This window comes from Lissotriton helveticus, chromosome 5_1, assembly GCF_964261635.1.
Source record: "Lissotriton helveticus chromosome 5_1, aLisHel1.1, whole genome shotgun sequence".
In the NCBI taxonomy this organism is placed as follows: Eukaryota; Metazoa; Chordata; class Amphibia; order Caudata; family Salamandridae; genus Lissotriton; species Lissotriton helveticus.
The window spans coordinates 950593120-950612520 of NC_136065.1; the positions used below are offsets into that span (position 1 = coordinate 950593120).

Consider the following 19401-nt stretch of genomic DNA (forward strand, 5'->3'; position numbering starts at 1 on the left):
CAGTAACTTACTTGAGCAGAAGTGTTCTTGCACGTGAGGAGGAAGAAAATCCTTTCTCCTTTCCTCGCTCGGTGGTATTCTTCAGCGGGGGCCCTCAATTTAGAAAATATATTTAGCTGGTATCTCAAACTGTTTCTCATAATGCTTTCTCTTTGGAATTCCTAAAATTGGTGCACAATTAAGTTGTTACCTCGTGTCTATCTTGGGCCTGATTCCAAATGCTGCTGAGATCGGTCTATGTATCCACAGCCACGGCGTTTATACGATTGACGGCTTCGAGAGGGAAGCGGAGCTAATCCTTTATCCTTCTTCCTAAGTAAGATTGCTAAACGGAGGAAAACCTGTAATTAAGAAAAATCGCAATGAGTTATTATTCAGTGGCGCTTTTCTCTCTTTTGGATCTTACAAACTCCCAGAGCAATAGAAGTTACCTCGCGTTGAATCTTAATACAGTTTCATAAAGCTTCTGTGACGCGTCCGTGTGTACGCTCTCTCGGCATTTAGGCGTTCGTCAGGCGCTGCCATATTACGCCTTTAAGGAGACTTAGTCTCAGACGGAGGGCTCTCTGGGAGTTGTAGTATGATGCCAATTTACTAAAATCATCGCATAGTCCATGTTTTTCTTATCCATGCTATATATCTGTGATCCCAGGCGCTATTATTAACGCGAATGATTCTGAGTGTGGTACACCATCTACATATTTGTTTTACATCTCTCATATTCATGCGCTCGTTTTTTAGAAAAACTTTCTTGGTACTTATCTATATGGACAAAGAGCAATTCTTATGTATGTCCACAAATTATACTTAGTATATGCTGTTGTATTATTAGATAGTGCTCGCTTTTCCGATGTATTTTATTTGTCCTTCTTTGAGGCGGAGGGTTTGTATTGAACTCCACTGCACTGTTAGGTGATGGAATTCCTCAATGTATCTTCCACATACCTTTTTTCCTTTCGGTTCATGTCGTATATTAAAAATGCACGAAAGATTCTAGTCCACAGTGTTTTTGTGCTCCATTTTTGCGAGGGCTTCAGATCTACTTTGTTGCTTATAGCAACGCAATTTATTTGTCAGTGAAATGATTGGACCATCGGCAAGGTATGGACATCAGCCTAGTTTGTAAATTTCTGATATTTTAGTGAGCCCGTCTACTGCTGTATTAAATTTGACGATAAGCATTGCCTCTCTCCTGGATAGTTTTTCTTCTATATCTCCTCCTCTAGGGTCCGGCTCTACTTTAGAGATAACGGTCAAATTAGATCTTTTTCAGTGTGATTATTCAGTCTCCAGTGGTTCACCAATGGTGCTGTTTGAATATTCTTTTTGATTCTAGATTTATGTTGTGTGATTCTTGCTCTTACTTCCTGGTTTGTTTTTCCGATATATAGCATCTTACATGGACATCTAATTCCGTATATTACATTCCATGATTTACAATACTTAAATACTTAATGTCTACAGTATATTGAATTGTGTTCAAACAGGGTTCATTCTTTTGTGTTAGCACAACAAATACAAGTACCACATTTGTGGTGTCCTTGTATTGGAGGCAAACCTAAAAAAGATCTAACTGTAATTTGATTTTTCCGGGGCATAGCTGCCCGAAGGATGTACGACATTACAACGCATGCTTTTACATCGCATGCTTTTACAACGCGAGTTTTACAACGCATACCATTACAACGCATATCGCTTTGGGGTGCTGGATAGTGAATAGTTTAATTAACTATTCCAACTCTAGTCCCCGTGGACACTAGGGAAGGTGTTGGACAGTAAATTAAACGTATTCCCTATCCTAGAGCGCCCCCCAGCGCAATGCGTTGTAATGGTTTGCGTTGTAAAAGCTGCAATGTAAAAGCATTGCGTGGTAAAAGTTGCGTTGTAAGTGATGTTTCCCCTGCCCGAACTATTTGATTCGCTACACTGTGATCTTTTCTAAAGGCAAACAGAGGTTGGTTATGCAGATTTTCATGTAAGTTTTTACAAGGTGCCAATTCTGATTGATAACTTTATTCAAGAGGTTTGAATTTGGACAGTACGTAGACACACACACCATTCTATCAAGTTGGTCTTTTGTACTTTTTTCCAAAAGCGTTTCTCTCGGTGTCCACCAAGCGCATTTAATTACCCTTTTCAGTAATTTCTTTGGATACACTCTATCTTTTAGGTTTTCTGTCAATTTCAACGCGAGGTAGCTTCTATTGCGCGGGGATTTTGTAAGATCCAAAAGAGAGGAAAAGCGCCACCGAATTTTAACTCATTGCGATATTTCTTAATTACAGGTTCGCCTCCGTTTAACAATCTTACTAGGGAAGAAGGATAAAGGATTAACTCTTCTTCCCTCACAAAGCCGGCAAACGTATAAACGCCGTGGCTGTGGATACATAGACTAATCTCAGCAGCTTTTGGAATCGGGCCCAAGATAGACACGAGGTAACAACTTAAATGCGCACCAATTTTAGGAATTCCAAAGAGAAAGCGTTATGAGAAACGGTTTGAGATACCAGCTAAATATATTTTGTAAATTGCAGGCGGGCCCCTTCTGACGAATACCACCGAGCGCGGAATGGAGAAAGGATTTTCTTCCCCCTCACGTGCAAGAACACTTCTACTCAAGTAAGTTACTGTTCAAACAAACATGTATAAATGTCGATACACGCAGATAATACAACATCCATGAAAAGGACGCATATTAATTAATCGGCATCCGTTCATCCACTGGTGTCTCCCTCCCAAAAACTGCTATTGCTCCAAAGAGAAGTACAAAAGACTGTGACATCAATGTAAGTTTAGCTTCCCCATTAATAGTAGAAGTTAACAACATAAAATAGAATGAAGACAATTACCGAAAAATTTTGTGTTTACTTATTTTTTTTTTAAACAGTTTCTGCAATTGGAGGTCGCACATCCAATCCAGCAAGAATAAGAGAAGGTGAGCATTTCCAGGCAATGAGTTATTAAGTATAAAGAGAAGCTTTTGGGGCTCAAGAGGAAATCTAAGAACATTTTTTGTTTGTGTTTCAGCTGCGTGGTCCTGATGAGAACTCTCGAAATGGCAAGAGTTCGAAACGCGTAGACCATTTTGTGTTGTTAGCCATAAGAATACAAAACAGAGTCCGAATTGTTTAAATATTCAGAGTTTTTGTGTTGAATATTGTGAACTATGGCTTGTTGTAGAGATAAGGACTAAAAATTTTCAGAAAAACAAAGATACAGGGTGTGTGTGGTGTGTGCGGTGAATGAATGAATGCAAAGAGAGTTTGAAGAATGTATGAGAATGAGAAAATGGGAGAATGCTGAATGAGAGTAGAAGATTTTATGAAGAAAAACCAGCAGTGGTATGTTTAAAAAAGATGATTAAAAAAAGATGAAGGTAATGTTCAAATTTTGATGTGTGAAAAATAAATAAAAAGAAAAGATTTATTTCAAGACAGAAAAAGAAGTCTTTGGTACATGTTATTGGATTCTCAATATGACCACTTGCTAAAAAGATTTGACATAAGTTAGCAGTATTGGCATTTGGTAAGTTCTTTAGTTATTCGAGGCATGGCCTTACTGTTGGGAGCCTAAACCCAGTGGTGTTATTTGGCTTCACTGCATTACAATGTGGGTGGGTTTCATCAGAATTAGCATTAAAAAAATCAGTGCTTCAGAACATCAGGTGGTTGGTTTTCCTTCGCATCAAAGTCTCTTTTTTTTGTGACGGTTTTGGCTTTTGTACATAATGGTTCGGGTTCAAAGCCTTTGGAGATGCTGTCCTTGAGGTGATGAAATAGAAGAAAACCTTACAGAAAAGAACCACAAAATAGAATAATATTGTAATTTATAGCTGAAAATGTTTTATGGCATTTTCCCAATGCAGCATAAATAGTGTAATGTCAGTACTGATCTTCTAACATTTGAAACAATTATCTACAGTTATACAGCCGGTCGCCAGATAGCAATACCCAGCTGTGGGAGTGCCCTTGTTAGGTCTCACGACCTGCGTTGCATTGCGCAGCAGTGGTAGCGTAGGCGAGAGTCCTATTGTCCGGGGTTCAGATATGGACCCTGGATTCGCACACGCTTGTGCGTGTGTTTTTTGTCTGTTCTTCTGTGATTGGGCTTTGAGTGTGTGTATTTTGTTAACAGAGCACGCAATAGGCCAAAGGCGGGCGCATTGCTCTGCCCATGGCCTATTGGTGTCTGTTACGCGCACCAAAGCCCATATGTCTTCAATTATCGTGCCCAGACACGGGCGCGATAATTGAAGATATATGGCTTGCAGTGGCGCGCGTGCGCACATCACTCGTGGGCGGGTTTTTTTTTGCGCCGCTTGTTACTTAGGTAAAGTTCTGCATTTGAGTGCAACTGGTCCTTTGGCGTTGAAACCCTATTTACCTCAGGGCACAAAGCCCCTCATTTTGAAGAAAAAAATCTGTTTGTTATTTAATCATTGAGAAGCACATATTAGCAGTTACTTCATCGGACTATATGGCGATTCCCCAAGGTAAATGGACCCTTGTGGGATGTGCTATGGCAGTGTTCGTGCAAGCTCTTTATTCACAACCCCCACTTGACCCCCAGCTGGGTTCGCAGTAGGCTGGAAACCAAACCATCGCAGCTCGCCTGGCAGTTTAAGTACAATACTAGTGTCAGTCTCAGCACTGAGTGTTACTAACCTGACTCAAAAGTATAATTGCGCTTAGCAGTCAGCTGGCTGCCCTGGTAGTTGATGTTGCAATGACCTTGTATTCACGAGCCGCGTGATGGACTTGTAATAATACAACTCCTAGCTCACCCCGCTGGCGCCCGGCTCTGTGTTTGCCCCTCGGCCAGGCTTGCACCCCAATCAATGCCCGATGCTGTGTGCGGCAGGGCTGTTCATCTGCAAATTTTAGTGTGTTGGTTTTGCTCGCAAGAAAGGGACACTTATATTCGTTGAAATGTCATTTATAATTTTGAAATGTCACTCATAACTGCACTGAAGTAAAGAAAATGCCACACATAGCAATCTGAAACCTTGGCAGCGATGTTCCACTGCCGCTCCTCTTCCACCTCAAATCTACTCAGCTTGGGACAGTTACTGCTCTGACCGGACCTTACTGTTAGGTGAACTTGTAGAATTGTTTTCCATGAACTCCTGTGGTATCGTGATGTTGAATTCAGGTGTGACCTGGCCCATGTCAGACACAGGAAAACAAGAGAGTGCTGGGGGGACTTCCTGGGCTACGTCTAGCCTGAGAGTCACATTGAGGGACCCCTCCCCCACCACTTGTTCACCATGCGCATTGGCTAGAAAAAAATGAACTGTACCCACTGTCTAAACAATTCACTGCTGGTATAGTGTTGTAATCATTAGAAGGGGCGTTGTCTAATTATACATTCTAATGTATTTAATTTTACTTGAAAAGCATTTACATGCTCACCCCTGTACATGCAGTTTTTAGAAGTTCAAATAAAGACCAAGAGAAGAAAAACACGCCCATTTCTATATCCTCTGCGGTCTGCACTTTCTAACAAGAAAAATTAATTTAATTAATGAATTACCAAAAAAGGAATACATTTTTATATTCACTCCCCTCGGCTGATGGCTAGAAGTGCCACAAAGTGCAAGAAAACATTGCGCAACTTCATTCTCAGTGGTCCATAAAAGCAGCTCTGTGCGCCCAGGAACGACTTTCCAGCGCCTTGAAGAGACCTGTCTGGGACTTGTCCTTCTTCTATGCAAACCATCCATTGACAGACTGCAGACAGCACGCACTTGCGGTCTTTTATACCTGCCCATGTGCCGTGAACTTAATGTGCCGACCCACCCTTAACCAAACCCCCACTCCTTACACTTGTTGCTTCTCCCTCCCTCACTTCTTCCTGTGACATCACTGCCTCTGTTGTGACACACGGTGGGGGGACGGTGGGGGACACAGAAAATTGAGGGCAAGAGCTGTAGGCGTGGGATTAAGTAACCAGGTTTGCTCCTGGCATCGGTTCAACACCCTGCGATTCTGGGCAGAATTGAGTGTATGATCAGTGCTTTAAATGAAAATACTGAAGTGCAGGTACTCACTCTTTAGAGTACCTGCTTGCTCCTGGTAAATGCCGCTACTCACTGTTAAATGTACTGCTGGGAAGTGCCGGTACTCTCACTTTTCAATTAAAGAAGTGCACGTACTCCGTACCGGCACATTTAAAGCTCTGTATAATCAGGCGCTCCCAGCCCCGTTATCTCACTCATGCAAGGCTGTGCCTTCTCTCTTTCCGAGTATTTTGCCCTCATTCTTTTCTTCCCTCTTCCCGGTCAGTCTGCTTTTCCCTGTCTAGCAATGGGTAAATGTTTGATGTGGCAAAATATGTGCCGGTGCCCCCTCCCCCTCTGGTTATTTATGTTTTAAAAACCAACAAGTAAATAAAAGACATTGCCATTTACAATGCAATACGTCTCACATTTACTAGAGTTTGAGCTATTGGCATTGTATATTACAATGCATTTAATTAATGTGCTGGTTTTAAAAATAAATAAATAAAAGGCCTTGTCATTTTCAATGCCAATAGCATAAACTCTCGCAAATGTGAGACCTATTGCATTGTAAATGCTTGTTTTTCTTTTACCATGGACAACCTAGACCCCAGGAAAGATGGAGAAAATGTGCATTAGACAAGGAACAGCGACGCCACTCGTGTACATTATGAGCATTAGCACTCAGTATGCAAGGTCATTAACTCACAAAAAAAAACCTCCACTGAAATGCATAAAAATACACATGTCCTTCTAGCTTGTATGTACAGTGAAGCGTCAAGCAGGCAGGAGTATTCTGTAATTGAGATTTACTTGGTATTTTGCCATCCTCAAAACCCAGGAATCATTTAAAAAAGAAAGTCTTTTCCGGAAAATAAAACATAACAATGAAGATTATTAATTTTATGGTGTGGCTTTTTTTTTAATAATTAGACGTCCAAATGGACCCGATGTATTATTTAATGTAGATTTATTCCTCAATATTTGCTGCAGAAATGATCTTTTTCTGCCACAAATGGGGTTATGTTTCCGCAATGTATCAGGATGAATTACTCTGTGTAACCGAGCACGGGCATCCTACACTGTATCAACCGCATTTCAAAATGAAAAAAAAAACGTATATTTCCATTTTCTTGTTTTGTTTATTTGATGTGCCTCCGGTATTTTTTTCATTTGTAAAAGCCGCCATTTATAGAAAATACAAAATGTTCCTGTTTTGTACATCAAACACATTTCCCAGCAATGTGAGCGGTAATTACTATGTATAAATCCATAAAAAATAAGAAACAATGCTTTAAACGGGCATAAATAATGGTTGTCAATCTGCAATTGAGGAGCTCCAGTAAGTGAACACAAAATGTTCCACATAATTCCAGAAGTGATATAAAACTTTTTATTTTCGTATTAAAGGTCAACAGTTTTTTGTTTAAATAAACAAGCTGACTTCGTGTAGTAAAAATATCATACTTACTATGGTGCACTTTCGTCACTTCCATAGTTTTTCATATTAGTTGCTGCTGTAACCCCGCAGATAATAAAAGGAACGCCTCCACCGATCAGGTAAAACCTGTTGAAAGAGAATGAGTTTTTTATGGTGCACTGTCGAAGGATGTGACTTGTACATGTTTCTACGTGGCTCTGGCAACATGGAGGCCCCACTTCAATGGTGGAGCTTTCATAAACAAATGTAGGTGATTGTAGTTTCTATATTTATTTACAGTATCAGTGAAAGTGCAACTTGAAGCTGCTTCTTGCGTTTCAATGTGCGTTCTCGCTTGAGCTACAAGTCACATACAGGCAAACAACTACGGGCTGATGGCAATAAAAGTTTGCATTTCATACCGAGATCCTGGATATGGCCCAATTGCACACTTATTGCTCTTTTTGGCTGATATTTGTCTTTATTTCCAGAAAACTTGGTCATAGGGATAAAGTATCGATGAATCGTCTCAATTGAAGCATATTGCATAAAATAAATGTCACATTTGTACATTTCGAACCGGTGAGTCTCTCACCCACATCTGTCTAACAGATCTGTGATGGGCACTGCTGCTCTGCTGAGTGGTAAGCATGTATTCTGCCCAGTAGTTTAGCAAGTATGTCAAAGGGCATACTGCAAGCAAAGAAAAGGGTCCCTTTGACTGCTGTTCGGGTAATAAAATACAGTATTTATCAGCATTCAATGGGCTTCAATGCCACTGCAGCTGCTGCACCGATGCTAGATAGGCCCTTGATTCTGAAAAACTAACGGGGTAAATCATTGCCGATCCAACAAAATGTGGCTGGGGCACAATACAAGGAACCACACCAGATACGCTGCAAGCAAGACAGTAGTAGAAAAACATGATCAAAAGTGATCTTTAATGCAAATGTAAACAAAGTAGTTGTAAGAAATTGGGTTATTGGTTTTGGGGGGTAGGGAGGTGGGAACCCTAACCAAACAGCAACCACAATCCTTGTCAGGGTGAACCACAAAAGTCACTAAATTAAACTGTGCTTAACCATCTGGTAACTTCACAAAAAGCAGTCAGGCTTAACTTAGAGGCAAACCAATTTAGAAATTTAGAGTAAATTAAATTTCGATAAATAAAAGCATCCCAGAACAAAAATCTAATCCTTAGAACCAGAGATGTTCTATTTTAAAATGTTATTAACATATAGCGCCTAAAAGCACAAAACGCCCCTCACTACCATCTGGTCATGCTAGCCTGGGGGAAAGTCGCAAGTTCAGGCTGACCGCAAATGGAGCTTGGGCCGGCTATAGGAACCAGGTTAGTCCTGCTAAAAAACTTACCCTCGCACCACCTGCTCTGAGGACACCAGATGACATCTTACAGTAGTCATACTGGCTCCAGTGTCCCTCAGAGCCTCCACCTGCTGACCATTTCATGGTCACTCACTGCCTGTACTTGGAAGTGTTAGAAGGCCGGTGGGCCTCTGGCACCATCACGTTGTTACCTAGGGATACTAGGGTAACCTCTGCATTACCCCCCTCCCCCATGTTAACTGGGACAACCTCCTTGCCAAGTGCTCCAATAACCAAACCCGTCGTCTACCCACCAGTGTGGAACTGTGCCCTATTGGGGCATTTGGCATCTACGTTCATGTCCCCATACATGTAGCGCTCATAACACTTGGGATTGAACCAACCCAAACTTCTTTTCAGGGAACCCAGTATTCTTTTGATCACATTGGGAATGGGAATCCTTTCCCTGAGAGCTGGTTTGGGGGCCTTTAGAGAACTCTCTGTTTTTAGTTTTGTCTCCCTCCTATTTCTTCTGGTGGAGACCCTGCCCACACGTTGGGTGCTTTCTCACCCAGATAACTTCTTGTGGACCCAGGTACTGAGCCAGTGGTCCACTTGCTTAACAAGCTCCCTGGGACTCGTGAGGTTACTATCCTCTATGGGTTGGCGAAACCCAGTAAAACAAATGCTGAACATGTGTTTTCTGGCAATCAAACTGCACAGCCCGTTGTAATCACTTACATTATAACCCTTCACCCAACTATCCAATGCCTTTCAAAAGTAATAGTAAAATCTACCCAGGACTGTTGAGACAACTTCCAGCCATCCGTAAATGTTTGCCTATACATTTCAGGTGTGAGACTCTACTTCCTGATAAAAGGGATGCTTAACCAGGGCAAAAAGTGTATCCCTCCCTTCACTGGGAATGTGCCTCCCGTGATTGGCTCCCCAGTCCTCATCAAGGACTCTGTGCTTCTCTAAGGCAACATCAAAGGCCTCAAACTCCTTTTCAATATAATTTCCCACAACAAAGTTAGACACCAGGTCCTTAGGAATGTGGACCCTCCTGTCTCCAGAGGGCTCTAAGGTATCGCTTCCACCACTGCTGCAGGACCATGTCCATTGCTTGGGTTTTTGGTCCAGTTTGTTAGACTCCCTTCATGACCCATCAAGATCTTTCTCTCCTCCAAAGCTTTGTCAGACATCTCATCTAAGTCCAGTCGCTTCTGCTCTGCAGGAGGATTCCTTTCTTCTGCAGTTGTTTTCTTTTCTTCAGCAGCACGTTTCAATTTGGCCAGATGCAGCTTAAGCTCCCCCTAAGCTTTCCTGTCCTCCAATTCTTCAGGAGAGAGATTGTGGGAGGAGACACTGTTCATTGCCCTGGCTGGGGCCTTCACTCCTTTGGGTAAGTTGTCCAGCTCCTCCTCAGAGTGCTGCAGCTCAGGGCCTGTGATTAGACCATCCTTCCCTAAGTCCACTCTCTCCTCCTGTTCATCCTCCTCGTGGTCCTTCGGGGTTGTTTTGCATGGTCCTGACTTCCTCAAAGGCCTTGAGGGCTACCTGGAGGCCTTCCAATTCAGGACCCTCTCCCTGCAAAGCTTTTTCAGCTATTCCCTGCTGAGGTTGTCAAGGCTGACCAGCTGCATCTCCATTGTAGCACAAACAATGTCTGGTAAGATTTCAATTCGGATAAAAGAATAAAATGGAAGAAATCAAAAACTAAGGAAAATGTGAAAAGAGGTTGAATCTGCTGTCCGATTATTTATAGCGATATTTATAGGCATTTTAGTGCAACAGAAAATCAATGGAGGGGGCACATTGAGGGGTTTCTCTCAGAAATTACTGGTGTTAACGTGCAGATAACGATGGATATAATGTTAACACGAATTGGAGCTTCCCTTAAAACTGGTGAAGTGTGCTATCCATTAGATATTTGATATTTATAGCAGTGGCGGTAACTAGGTTATGTGTAGAGGCATTTTGGCTGCAGAAGGAAGTCCCCTCTTTTGAAATATGGAGGGCCAAATTCTATAATATCTTTAATTTTGAATCTAGTTTATATTCCCTGAAATCAATGAAACAATAAAAGTTGGGTATTCAGACATAGGGACCTATGACGAAGCACATGAAATGAAACAGTTATGTAATGGATATCAGCATGTACTGGTTTATTTGATTGTTTATATATGACATGGCTCTTTGACGGCTTGTGTATATATGTAACTGATCTTGATTGATATTGGTTATGGATTGAATACAAATAAAAAGTATTGTAAAAAAAAAAAGAAATGGATCTCACCACTGAGCACCAATGTAAGAAATCAGGCTATTGGTTGAGGGTGTGGAAACCCTACTCAAGCAACAACCACAATCCTTGCCAGGGTGAACCACAAAATTCACTAAATTAATGTGAGCATAACACTCTGGTAGCTTGGCAAAAAGCAATCAGGCTTAACTTAGAAGCAAAGTGTAAAGTATTTGTGCTGCACACAAACAGCAATGAAGTGAAAACACAACACAGGACCAATTTCAAAAAATAGAGTACATTACATTTTAATTCATAAAATGATACCAGAATTACAAAAATCCAATCAGTAGAACCAGAGATATTCAATGTCAAGTAAATATAGCACTTAAAAGCACAAAGTGCCTCTCACAGTCAGGTGGTCATGCAAGACCAAGGAAAAGTCACAAGTTCAGGCTGACTACGATGGAGCATGGACAAGTTACAAGGACCAGGCTAGTGCCACTGAAACAGATACCTTTTCAAAATCTGGCACAAAGAGTTCAGTTTGCTTGGAGGAGCAGGAAGAGCATAGTGAATGATCACTACTGGAGTACAATGAGCAGGCCTGGTCGTTGGGAGTCACAAACGATCATTGCTGGAGCTTCATGTTGGCAGTCACCGTGGGGCTGTCATTGCTGTCATGCCAAGTGCAGATCACGCATTGCCAGTTGTTTTTGGCGATCGCTGTTGCATGAAGAGTCAGGTGCACCGGAACATTGCATTGGCGATCTTCATAGGCAGAATGGTCTTGGTGTTGACAGGATCATTTGTGACCAGCCCAAAACTTCAGAATTTCTCGTTCTCTTCAAGAGGGTTGCAGTGCGATGTCAGCCAAAGGTCCATGACCTAGAAAGCCACCTCTTGGGTATCAGGACCTTATTCTAGGAGAGGCTAGCAGGGCTCAGCAGTCCAGTTGCACATCCAGGTAGGTCTAGTTGCTTGCTGGTCAGCTGGGCACTTGCAGGGAGGCCTTTGAAGCTTGTTCAATCCCTATAGCTCAGGACAGGAGGTCAGCCAACTGACACTAGAAGTCAGTCAGATTAGCCTGAAATGAAGGGAGCAGGTCTAGTCTTCTATCTCTGAGAGCAGGGCAGGCCTCAAATAGTATGGAAGTACTATGGAGATAAGGAAGGCATCAGGCAGCAGTGCAGTCCTCTAGTTGCAGTGCTCTGAAGAACAAAGCAGGCCTCAAGAAGCAGGGCTGTCATTTTGGGTACAAGGTAGGGCTGAAGCAGCAGGGCAGTCCTCTGGTAAACAAGGCAGCCCTCAAGCACTAAGGCAGTCCTTGTTCTGTAATCTCATCAGGCCCAGGAGTGTACTGAAGTGTTGGTCTGCAGGTCCAATATTTATACCCGATACCAGCCTATGAAGTGGGAGAAACCTCTAGGCTTCCCTCCACATCTAGTTCTGGGAAGGGCTTCCCTTCCCCTATCAAGGCTCCAAGTAATCTTGATTAACCAAAGAACTGGTATCATTCTCCTTTATGTGTGTCCTGGAGGTAGCCCTTTGAAATATAAGTAGAGAAGGGAACAGCTCCTCCCCACCAATCCTGGCAGGATGGCCCATCCTGCTAACACCTAGTTCCCCTTTGTCTCACTGTCTGGGAGACACAAAAGTCTATTGACAAGATATTCACCTTCATGAAAACCAGGACACAGGCAGCACACACCAAATGGTGAGGACAAGAAAGTGGCATTTTTAGAATGGTGACTTAAAATCTGACTTTACCATTAAAATGATTTTAAATTACAAGTCTTCTGAGTCCAAACATGCCTTTCCGATATGTTCCCTATCAAAGGTTAGCATGTATTAAACATATTAAGGTAGCCCATTGTTATCTAATGGGAGAGATAGGCCTCACAGGAGTGAAAAAACATATTTAGAAGTTTTTCGGTACCAGGACAGGAACATTTTTGAAACACATGGCCTACTATTCAATTATATTGGACCCAGACCCATAGGCTGAATATGACATACCTTGGGAGTGACTTATATGTATTAATAAAAAGGAAGGTGTAGGCCTGGCAAAAGGTGTATTTTGCTAAGTTGAATCAGCAGTGTAAAACTGCACTACAGGCTGCAGTGGCAGGCATGAGATGTTTTAAAGGGGTACTTAAGTGTATTAAATAATGGGTGGTGCAACCTTTTACCAGGCCCAAACCTTCCTTTTTAATACTTATAAGTCACCCCTTTGGTAGGCCCCCAAAACGTCCACAGGGCAAGGTGCAGTTTATTTAACAAGTAGGGCATGTACTTTTAAGTTTTACTTGTCCTGATAGTGAAAACCCCTTAATTTTGTTTTCCTCTGTTGCAAGCTAAGAGGAGTTTGTGAATTTAGCAATGTCACAAAATACATGGGATAATAAAGAATAGAGCAGATAACACGTCAACACATATAAACGTTTCACTCCTAAAGTCGTAATGAAACAAAAATTGAAATTCAAAACTATTTCGACATGGAAAACACAACCACAAGACACTGAGCCTAATTTAGACTAGCAGAACAAAATCACAAATGCCTTGGCATGAAGGGCGTCTTATCCCTGCTTCTGATCCTTGTCTGAGTTTCCTACACCTGACTGCCATGTCTTATATGGGGGCCCTGGCTAAAGAAAAGTATTTATGGATTCCCTGGCCTATATTGGGTCTGGAGGCCTTCACTCTGAACTGGCAACCCTGTTTCAGATACACCATCACTTCAGAGGTTTCCAACAGTGGTCCCAGCAGAGGCGCCATCGTCAGAAACACAATGCTCTTCCTCACTCTAAAAAGGGGGAAAGATGAGTTTGGTGAGGCAGGATCAACACTCTTCATCTTCCGTGTCTGTACAAGAAGTCAACAGCAAACTTCACTTTGCAGCATACAGCCCTGTCTCATTTTGCACCACTGTAAAGTTGTCACGGCACTACAATCGAACGTTCATGCTTTATAATTTATAGTTTTACTTACAGAACACCACAGAATTAAACACGCAATAGCACATGGAAAATGTATCATTTTTCAGCATTATTGCATTGCGAGATAGCAGCTTACATTGATTTTATTTTTGTATTATTGACAATCTCATTTCAGTTCTGGTGCTCAAATACGTTTGGGTACCCTTTTTAGTTATTTCTGATTCCATACTCTAAAGTACAAATAGTTCTGCCGACGTCAACGAAGATTTTATTGTGTTAAACTTAAACCACGAGCTTCTGGGTGCTTTGGCTGAGCATGCACCCACACTTCCTCTGGAATGTGCCAAGACTTGGATGCTTTGCAAGGAGCTATCTAAAAATAAATAAATAAATACCGCCACCTATATATTGCTCTTCCCTAAATTTGCCCTATATGATACAAGACCTTCTCTGTGTACTTTCAATCTTTTCCAACACTGAATTGTAAATTAAATTAAACCTGAGAAAGAACTAACACAATTGCGCCACATTAAACCGCTAATGGGAAGGAGAGTGTATCATTTAAATTATAATCAAGGGACTGCACAAAATGTTCCTCTAATCAGCTGCCAATTCACTGCTTGGCATAGTTTTATTTCAGGTAATTCTTTGATTTAGTGCCCAATCAGAGGACGTAAGTAAGAAGGGAGCATGCACCGTCACATGATATATGTGGTTTAATTATCATTATGACACATTACAGATCTCTCCTTGAAATATTTCCACCTCGCATTAGGCAGCAACATTAAAGACGAGGGCAGCGCTGCGTATCCTTTCTAAAACAAATGGGCGTTGCAAATGTTGTGTGAAAAGACCTAAAAACGTCGTCTCCTTTTTAATCACGACAACTCTCTGCTCTGTGTACTTCACGAGAGACCCACAAACACTATCAGAGTACACAAGGAGCATATATGCATATATGATTTGCTGTGGCGTAAGGCAAACTGATGTGGTCTCTTGCAGAATGTGAAGGGGGTTCCTGAGTCTCACAAAGCCCACTCTTATCCATGGACCTTAGGCTGAATGATGCCACCTTGAAGGGTTTGGGGGGAACTACACCACGTGGCCCAATGCTTAGAAAGTGACCACAGTTACCTAGCTACAACAGGCTGCTATTAATAAGCTTGTAGACCATCCCTTAGATGACTACTATCATAAATCAGTGGGCATCAGCTCACTAACACCCCCGTCACAAGGAAACATGTTCCATAAGAAAGACTTCTATTACTGTATTCATATAGATGCTCAAGAGCTCAGAGGGCAGTTCTGTTCCGGAATAGTAGCCATCCTTTAGGATTGCATGTTTCTTGGATAAACAAATTCAGTAAGCCTGGTACGGTTTCTGTGCGTGGGAAAATAAGCGACTCATTAGTGCAGGCAATGTAGCCTCCTCCCCAGCCTCGGTGCATGTAACTGGTTTCACCACACACGGAGTTTGGTATTACATGTCTTTATTGCTCAGCGTGTAACCGCTAACTTAACATTCTAAATCATGAATTCTATCCCCACGCCCAAACAGCTACGTCACTGTTCTATGGAGTCCATCAGGAACTCAAAGCACTACGTCATCTCTAACTCACAGGACACTACAGGTAAGAAATTGGATTCTGTAAATTTGGGCGGAAGAGACTACTGTCTTGTTATGAGCTGTGATCGACCTTCCATGGCTCCCAAACAATCTCACCCTTCAAAGGGAAATGGGTTTCCATGAGGAATCCCTGGCTCATCTTTAGAAGCTGTACTCAAACAGCAACACTGTCCTTTGAGAAATGACCTTTGAGAAATTGTGCCTCCATTCTCCTCTCCACTTGGGGGCAGTTGTTTTACAGTTGCCTCCCCCTTTCCCCATGACCTTTGCCTCTGTTTCATCCTGTACTATTGGTGCTGGTCTTTTGGAGCATCCTACCTCTCTATCCTAATGATTGTCCCTATTCATGCCACCACTTCTGTTCTTCTCTAAGGGCTGCCTTTCAGAAATCGTTGACCCTCTGTTCTTTCTCATTTTCTTGTTCCACTTGCCACCTTATTTGCCTCTTGGGGCTTCTACTTTGAAGCTTCCCTCCTACTGCTATAGACCTTTGGCCATGTCCCAGCTGCCTCTTTTGCTCTTTGCCTGGTGCTGCTCCTTGGACCCTTCGGCCCTTTACCCCTTGTCCTTTTTGCCTCTTTCCATGCTCTCCAGCTCCTATTTGGGCTTTCTTTGGAGCTCCAGTCCTCTCTGCCCCTGTCCTTTAATCTCTGCTATTTGCAGATCGCTGTCCTCCTGTCCATGCCTCGTTCTTTAAAACCTATTCTCTCTTAGGGTTCTTTGTCCCCCTTCCAGGTCCTCCCTATGTCTGTTGGCCAATAATATTATTACTCAACACACTCGCGATAAATCACTTACTGCTTGGTTGTATAAATAACCTTGTAAGAAGCTCGTAATGTGCAATGTTTCCTGATAACCAGCTTCTAGATGTACCTTACAAATACCTTCGTAGGAATTGAAAAAAAGGACAGCTTCCTAATTATTCATCTCTTAGCAGACTTCAAAATATGCATTTTACATACCACATAACTCACCTTGGAATGGAGCTTGCATATGTTTTGTCTGGCATAGTAATCTGAACAGATGGTAGTTGTACGCAAGTAGATTCATTTTACCTCTCAAGAAATGACTCTTTTCCCAACTGGCTATGATACTAGAAATGGGCAAGATTGCCCTAAGTGGTTAAATCCAACATGTAGGAAAACTCGCCTTCATTTTCTGGGGTTCCTATAAATGACACACACTAACCTGGGTACACCCTAATACCTATGGCTAACTGCTCAGACAAAATGCCACCAGCATCTGATCTACTTATAGATCATTATTAGTTTCATTATATGAACAAACCAGCTCTCCTAAAAGCTTGTTTAAGTCTGACTATTCATTAATGAGTTAGACATAATTGTCTAGATACCAATAGTTCAACATCAATTTATTGAATCTAGATAAGGCACTCCCCCAGAGAAAGTAGCATGAGCAGACGCAAAGCCCCAGCCAGACGTCAGGTGGGAATCTGCAGCCAAGGAGAAGTTGACGTGGGGCCTGAGCCAGATTGAAGAAGGTCTTGACTAGATGTGATAGTACAAGTTGAAAGAACAAAAAAGTAATGGTGAGTGCAAGATACACAGCCTGTAACCATCTGAGAATGGTATCAAGGCAATCAGTGAACTCACAGGAAGTTCTGGAGAGAGAATTGGTAAGGACCAATTATACTGCAGTAATAGGAACACAGGAAATACTGGAAACAGAGTTTAAAGTAATGGATAAAACAGAGGGGCATATGTACAAGGAAATGGTGCAGCGCGGTGGCAAATTTGCAGTGCCATGCTGCATCATTTCAAAAGTGTTGGTATGCGCCATATTTATAAGAATACAGTGCACCCCTGTTTTTACCTTGAATTGGTGCTATTAATAACGCCTAGCGCAAAACACAGATACCCTTGCGACATAGTGCAAGAGTGCCTGCGTTGCAGGGATGATTGTCTCTGTGCAGGAAAGTGTCCCGTCCTGCTCATAAACAATCAATAATGGCAATTTGCTACTTCTATGTGTGCTGGATTCTGCAGTCTATGGCTACTCTGCTGTCCATGGCATCGTAAAGGTGATGGATGCAAGGACGACAGAGAAACTTTTTGTATATGTTTTCCACTCCTTCCTGTGTGGTGGAGTATATTTTTGTCCTTGTGGGTATCATTATGCACATGGATACTACTGAACTCCTAGAGACTTCCACCTTCTTTGTCGCTCTCCTTATCCACTATGATGTAAATATGGGAGCACATCCAACAAGGAAGATACACATCAATTGTGTGGAGCAATCTGTGCTCATGTACCAAGGTCTGGGGCAATGGTGATCTGGTGCTTGTTAGTCACTTGTAATTCCAACACAGAACACTGTCCCCCGACTCCTCCACACATGATCTAAAACACATCGTGACACAAAACACTCTAACAATTCACACCATTTCGTACAATATAACTCAAATTATATCCAGAATGGTATACATTAAAAGCATATCCCTTGCTGCCCACTACGAAACAACTCTGTTCACCACTTAATAAAACACTATGGCTTCCCAATCTCAAAAATTAGAACCGCTCTGTAAACACTGCATCCGATGTCAACCATGCTGTCTTGCACGTGGCCTAGGACTGCTTCTGACTACATATATAGAATGAGCCCTCTGAGGAACACAATGAGTCAAGACCCATGGACTGAGAGCCTAAGAAAACAACAACTAGGTGATACAACTGTAAAAAACAAAAGAGCAGGATTAAAAAATCTCATTAGTGGGAGTCTTCTATAAAAAAGGACCTGTGAAATAGAAGACTTATAAAGAGAAACAAGTGGAGAGGGAGATAAAGGAAGGAAAACATGGAGTCAGTAACTGAATAAGAGCTAAGTAGGGTGGCACAACAACAAGAACACATGCAACGATCTAAAGTCACCAGGCAAATTAGGAAAAATGATCAATAATACATTTAAGGAACAAAAGCTTCTCCTCGGAATCAGCATTGCCCCTTCGAACGCAAGAAATGCCACAGAGCATCCCAAATCAGAGTGGCTTAGCCCACTCCTAAGCTCTAACAAGAACTTAAATGACAGACAACACCATGACAGCTGAAATACATTATTGTGACTGTCTAAAGACATAAACACCAACTGTGGTGCAACCCACAGAGAAAATGCTACCCACATCACACATACCTTGCAAGACTTACTTCCCCAAAGGACCATAGAAATGGGGGAAAACTTCACCGTCTGAATCACATTAACACATACTCACTAGGCATGACGATTTGACTATATGCCAAGCCCCCAGAGTGATATTAGCACCAACAATGCATTTTCTTGTACTTTGTTAGTTAACTTCACAGGCTTTCAAGTCAAAGACAAGGCCCTGGCAAATTCAACAGTGCTCATTTCAGTGAGGGCAAACAACAAGTTTGATTTAAAGATCTCTTCCCACTCAACCTTTAATACTCCAAAATGGATGCTAAATTAATAAACTCATTGTACAGTTCAGAAAAGGTGGGGCTGACGAAATGTAGAATGTAAAGTTAAACATTTTCCTGCAGGCACTTTTTTATTTTATCAGAAGTCGCTTTGCACAAGATTTATTGAATTGTATATACACCACAACAGTCCTCAGCAACAGAGACAATAGAAGTTTAGCTAATTAATTCTATAAGAGAAAGGAGGAGATTAAAGCCCCACAAAAAAGTGCACTTTTGACAAACAGGCTGGTGGGACAGTGGGGGCTGGATGGTGCAGGCATTTGGAATGTCCTCCAGTGATTGAGATTTGTAGGGATGTAGGAACAGGGCCCTCTAGGTCAGACTAGATAGGACTCCAGGGCTTTGGGAGAGGTGCAGAGTAGTGAGACATTAGAGGCATTAGGAAAT

The 19401-nt window shown here is 42.0% G+C and overlaps 1 protein-coding gene across 2 annotated transcripts in view; it reads right to left on the reverse strand.

Annotated features, from left to right (window-relative positions):
- ADGRA1 (adhesion G protein-coupled receptor A1) overlaps nt 1-19401 on the reverse strand; it is a 746977-nt gene that overhangs the window by 177639 nt on the left and 549937 nt on the right. For both annotated transcript variants that reach the window (XM_078643457.1, XM_078643459.1), the window contains one exon: nt 7470-7565. In XM_078643457.1, coding sequence (XP_078499583.1) covers nt 7470-7565 — 96 coding nt within the window. The remainder of the gene's footprint in view (nt 1-7469; nt 7566-19401) is intronic.